Genomic DNA, 6,000 nt, shown 5'->3' on the forward strand with positions numbered 1-6,000 from the left:
CAAAGTTGAAGAAATGTTCTTCTCAACTATCATTACTTATAAATTAGCAAGTTTTTCACAACAAGTTCACCATCGTTACTTTGCCTGCTATGAATAGCCAGATATTATTATCACAATTTCGATCAAGATCCACAATGCTTCCTTCTTCGGTACCTCTTTGCTCCAAAGGGACCACCCAGTTTGTGAAGGAATTAGACCCCTTGAATTGCAAGGGAGATTTAAGGGGCCATGGCTTGGTGCAATGATAAAAGCTTGGGCTGAAAAATGCAATGGCATAGGTTCAAGTCCTGGGGCAGACACTTTGTATAAAATAAATGTCAAAAGTTAGGTTGTCTCCAGTTTGCCCCTCCTAAGACCCTAGGTTGTCTGGCACATAATTGGGTATGTAGTTTTTTTTTCAGTAGATCGCAAGGGAGATTATTAGAAAAAAGGTTAAGCCAACAATTGCCTTATACAGGGTATTTTCCATTTAATGGTATGATTTTTAATATGTCTAAACTTAATGGGGGCAACAAAAATTCATGGTTTAATGTAAATGATTAAGTTCAATTATTTCTATTATATTATCCCTTCTCCCTTAGATTCTGCAGTTTTCAATCATTTTGAAGTTTACTAGAATATGTTTCCTATGGCTGAATTCTGCTTGATGAATGGAGGAAAAAGCAGCATATATTGGTAATAGATGATGACATTAAAGGATATAGGGCAGAATTTGAAGTTTCACATTTTTCCTAGATAAATTAAAATTATGTGAAACTTATCTCAATAGATTCCAAACCTAATAGTTTCACATTTTTCATCACAAAACAGGAATAATAATATCAAAAGAGATGATCATGTCCGGCTTAAAAGAGTTGTATCATGCAAATAAGGAGATAGAATGCATATTACATGATGAAATATGTAACATAGACACTCTGGCATTAGCCGCAAGTTTGAAGCCTCCCCCCAAATAAGAAGATAAAGAGCAATATACAATATTTTATACTGTTGTACTTCCTGCTTCACAGATGGTAACCTGCAAGGCAAACAAATGCAATAAGCTAGAGAAAGTAAAGTGATCGAAATAATAACTTGAATGAGTTAAAACTAATAGAATTAGCTATATATTAATGATCCTCATCATCTCAAGCTAATGGACAAGTGCGAGGTAGGCGGTTCAAAATTTTACCTAATGTTGCTTTCTCTGCCCAAAAATTTGCACCAGTTCAAGTAATTTTTAAATATTTGCAGCATAAGTTTATTCACAACTCTATCATCAAGCTGAAACAGGAAGTGTTTTCTAGTTATTTTCAGATTCCACAAGAAATAATATTTGAGCTTGGCAGATAAAAATCCAATAGGTGATACCTTCATCATGGATGCAGGCTTTGGATTCAATCTAGCATGTATGTTAGCAAGCAACAAAATTAGATGCTCCCGCTGATTAGCCACATTTCCTTTCTAAAAAGAAAAAATAACTTCATCAACTCCATTACACTATCAACATTTAAGGACAGTATAGATAATGAAGACCTAAGCAACAACCGTGTCCTACATGCCCACCATAGCTGCTAGCATTAAAATTGTAACGTGTAGGGGTCGTATAGACTGAAGACATAACTTTTAATTGTCTACCTGAAACCCAAACCAGCACTGAAGCCATTCTAGTATATCTGCATAGGCACCTGTTTCCTGATGATTACTTGCTAAGGGAAGACCTCGTATGTTACGGACAGCAGAAACTGCAGCTTTGATCTGTGGATCATTATTTTACAAATAATTATGTTAACCAAAGATGTCGTAAAGTGAAAATATCAGTGTCATAGGGAAGTGCTTTGGACGGAAGATTGTGGATAGATAGTAATTCTACTTAACAATCAAGGCAATAAGTAATTTTGAAGAATGCAAAACTAATCCAACTTTTATTAGAATAAGTTTGTGATAGAAAAACCAAAGAAAGAAAATACTGATTTGAAGAGTTTAGACAGTGTGGTATATTCAACCTCTGGAAGAAGCATAATTGCTTGCTGACCACCTCTAGAATCAAGTGGAAGAATATTATATGGACTATATAAACTTGACTTTTCTTCAGTTTCTTCACCAGCCTGGAAAAATAATGGAACCTTCATTAATAAGAAGAAAAATTTTCAGGTACTTATTGGTCTGTAATGCAGCTCCAAGAATGTTTATTTTAGTCTACAAACGAATAAAAAAGTTATAGATGACCTCAGGACGAGCTCCAGATAGAACAGCCTTCAAAACTTCAGATAGAACAGATGCAATTTCATGTTGATTCATCTTTTTCATTCTGTAAACAAATCAATTAAAAAAACTGAGAAAAAAAAGTTAAGGAAATGAAAAAAGCTAGGATCCTAATAGAATAGAACTACTATGCATTAGGTAGAGAATAAGTAATACTACTCTCTGATCATTATGGCATATGCATGTAGTTCATACTTCATACCTGTGCAGGAATGATTTCAGCTCTCGAGCATCATGTTTTCCCTTCTGCATAGTGGCTTTCTCGTCCTATAATATAAGACAATGAGGCATAAAAAACATGATTCAGGTTTATGAAAAACATCAAAAAAGAAAAGGATACACAATATTTAAAAAAAACACTATTGTATTCCCAGATGTCCATGAAGGCTTGGGCAGAGATATTTGGTAAAACATATATCAGGAGAAGCAAGCAAAAGGCAGAAGAATTCCTTAACTAACACGTTATTCCTTAACTGAAGCAAGCAAAAGGCATGTTTAAATTGGATTGGATATTTCTGTTTTACTTAGAATCTTTCATCTTATTAAGTTAAAACATCCTGCACTTGAAACATGTGGCGATGTGGCAAGGTCATGGTGATCTAACTAGTTTTTTCAATACAAGAGTTACATGGTTGCAGAAGGACCAGTCCTCGAGACATCTAACTAGGAGGGCTTGCATTTCCAAACTGTATACTCCTATAATGTGGTCAACATAGAGATGGTGTCATGTCGTTATATATATACATCTATCCACAGGCTCAAAATATTCCTCTAACAGGTTTAGTCTAAGCTGGATGCAAAATTGGATAAGCTACTTCATTCTGATTATAATGGTTTAGTCCTATTTGTGACATTAGCGAGTTGTTTGATTTTCATTCTGATAAGCTACTTCTAGTATTACGGAGGCATAACTCTCTCTCTCCCTGTACCATTATGCGAAGTAATTCCTGAGAAATTTTACTAAATATGATGCTGCAATTTGGCTTTCAGTTTAACAAAACCAGATGGACTTTCATGCTCTACATGTTTGTGAGCGTGATACTTTCGCTGGCAACAATTATAGAGGTACCTTTTTCCCTTGTTTAAGAACAACAATGGAACACCACCTCATAGATTAACCATGTCAAATACCAGGGAGACAGCACCACCAATTAGACCAAAAATGTACTCCTGTGTAGAGGAGGGTTGCAATAGTTTGCAATACCTAAGCTACAGGCCAGTTTACAACAATACAAGTGTTTCAATCCTAAAGGGAAGTAAGATTAGACACATCGAATGTATTTAGCATCTTCCAAAAAAACATCATAACAATACAAGAACCTTTTCAAGACGCTGAAGAAGAGAAGTTTTTAATTGCCGAACACCTCGTCCATTTGAATGAGGATCCATCAAGTGTGCCTTTTCAAAAGCATGGAAACGACCTGTTCATGAAGATTATGTTATTATGAATATAAAAAGGGAACAAAACTTCACAAATTTTAAGGAAAAGAAAAGAGAAAATAAACCTCTGGTTAGGTAATACCATAATAAATTACATAATATTTTGGTTATTTTCCATTTGATGACTCCTCATTTTAATAATGATTAGCTATCAATTTCTTATGAATATGTTTATCTGTGCCTTCACTGTTTAAAAGTATAAAAAATGTTGTGATTCACACTCCAATATGATCCGACTCCTTCAAGATGTACAGCACAATCTTAATCCTAGCAAAATTGGACGATTTAAAAAAAATTTCATGATTTTTGCCACAATCATCATCAGTCCTATAACGCACATCTGTTCGTGAATTTTATTTTTCTTCCCCTGATCATGATGTTTGAATACTGTTAGAGCACCCAAGAAACCGAAATTTCCAAGTATTCATCAGCTAAGATGCCTAGAACTACGAAGAAACTGCAAATAAGAGCCAAGTAACAGATACAGGAAGAGAGAAACACAGTCCAGCAAAAGAAAGCAGAAATAAATTGAGAGTGAGAGCAAGAAGACCGAGAAGCTCAAAACAAGAATCAAGAAACATTTACCTCCAAAAAATATAAATCGAGAAACAGATAAAGGCAATGCAAACAGACACAAAAAAAAAGAGAAAGAAATCAGCAGCAGTTAAGAAGACCAAGAATAAAAAGAAACTCGTATCAAGACTTCAAGAAACAAAAACAGGTCGGGAAAAACAGAGCAATAGCAGAACAGAAAGAAATGGAGATTGAGACCACCAAAAGATCAAATAAGAATCAAGAAACACATAAGAGGCAACTGGTGATATAAAACAGCCCAAGAAAGAGAAAGAAATTCATGTTTCCACATCAGACAGCAGATTAAACGGGCCAAAACACCAAGAAATTCAAAACAAGAATCAAGAAGCAGATACAGCTAGATAGAAACTCTGAACGGCACAAGGAAACCAAGATTGAGGCAAAAAGAAGCCTCAAAACAAGAATCGAGAAACAAATACAGGCAAGCAAATCAAAACAACTATCAAGAAACAGAGACGAGCGTTACAGTACAAGAGCAAGAAACAAGAAAGAATCGAAGAGGATTCATGAAAAAAAACCCCAAATTTCTTACAGAGATAGGCAACGCGAGGAGACTCCCTTTCAATCTGGTTGGCAACGCGAAGGAAGGGCCGGATATCGAGCAGTAGAGTGGGAGGCAGCTTCTCGCTGTCGAAGGGCTCCGGTACGCAGTCGGGGTCCCTCGACGGCTGCCACAAGGGCGGCGTGGAGGAGGGCCGGATCGGCCGGTGGGAAGGGCCTTCGGGGACGATCTCCGACATTCTCGAACGATCTTAACTCTGGCATTAAGCGGCGAAGAGTCGTGGGTACTTCTGCCTCCGATCCCCATGCCTTCTCGGGGGCTATATCTCTCGCTATCTTCTTCTTTTCCGGGAGAAAGGGGTTTCTTTTTTTTGGGTGATTGGCGAGTTCTTTTTGCTTTTGCTTTTCTTGCTCCTCGCCTTTTCTTTCTTTTTATTGCTAGATGGAAGGAAGAAGGAAGGAAGAAGGGGGAGGACGGAAGGGAAGAGTGGTGGGGTTCTCTCCCTCTGAGGGGAGTGGGGAAGTCGGTGTGGAAGGAGAAGGGAGGGGAGGGAAGGGGGGACGGCTTTTTGAACAACCTTGATCGGAGATCTTTATTCTTTATTAACGGTCGCACTTGCGGAAGTCGGTGATAGGGGGGCCGGGTTCTTTATGATCCGGCAATCATTACCCCAGATTGCGGTATCCAATCCAGCCAATGGTAACCGGTCCCTGCTCACGGATCATAAACGGACTAGACCCATCTGACCGGAGTCAGGCCGGCTTGCAATAAATCGTTGCAGTAGTGTAAATTTGGGCACCCAATCCATGTTCCGGATTCTGTAGTTGTCCATAACCATCCGTTCACCCTGCCCCAAAACCTAAATCTGGGCCTTCAATACAAAAGTAAAATCCAAACTCTGAAATACGAGTGGTCAATTAATTAAATACAAAATCCAAACTCAATAATCAACATAGTTCTAATATTATTAATTGAAAATCATAAAGATTGGAGAACCTCGGGATCTTTTGAATCAGAAATTAAGTCATCGACCACCGCTACAAGTGGCTGATATAGAGAACATAACAAGTAAATAGTTGGAAACCTAAGTCGAGCCTCAAGGTGTAGCTCACGACAAGCAAACTAGCTCCAATGAGGTAAAGAGAACAGCCAGGATTGAGAGAGAGGGGATGGCAGACCAACCCTAGCCAAAGTAAGAAAGAGACTAAGGGCTCGTTTAG

General features: G+C 37.8%; 1 protein-coding gene across 2 annotated transcripts in view; it reads right to left on the reverse strand.

Annotated features, from left to right (window-relative positions):
- Positions 1-5,354, reverse strand: part of GSL04 (glucan synthase-like 4) — a 48,937-nt gene extending 43,583 nt beyond the window's left edge. The window contains exons 1-9 of one of the 2 annotated variants that reach the window (XM_008785713.6): positions 4,811-5,354; positions 3,565-3,665; positions 2,447-2,511; positions 2,209-2,290; positions 1,986-2,087; positions 1,618-1,737; positions 1,351-1,443; positions 1,172-1,263; positions 892-1,018 (exon numbers count right to left, since the gene is read on the reverse strand). In XM_008785713.6, coding sequence (XP_008783935.1) covers positions 892-1,018; positions 1,172-1,263; positions 1,351-1,443; positions 1,618-1,737; positions 1,986-2,087; positions 2,209-2,290; positions 2,447-2,511; positions 3,565-3,665; positions 4,811-5,018 — 990 coding nt within the window. In that variant the 5' untranslated portion in view covers positions 5,019-5,354. Of the gene's footprint in view, positions 1-891; positions 1,019-1,171; positions 1,283-1,350; positions 1,444-1,617; positions 1,738-1,985; positions 2,088-2,208; positions 2,291-2,446; positions 2,512-3,564; positions 3,666-4,810 lie in introns of those variants that run through there. The other variant, XM_039129178.3, reaches the window with a different exon arrangement.
- Positions 5,355-6,000: the final 646 nt, after the last annotated feature.

The sequence above is a fragment of the Phoenix dactylifera genome, chromosome 5 (genome assembly GCF_051530095.1).
Source record: "Phoenix dactylifera cultivar Ajwa chromosome 5, Ajwa_hap1_PhDact_Kaust_v1.1, whole genome shotgun sequence".
Lineage (NCBI taxonomy): Eukaryota > Viridiplantae > Streptophyta > Magnoliopsida > Arecales > Arecaceae > Phoenix > Phoenix dactylifera.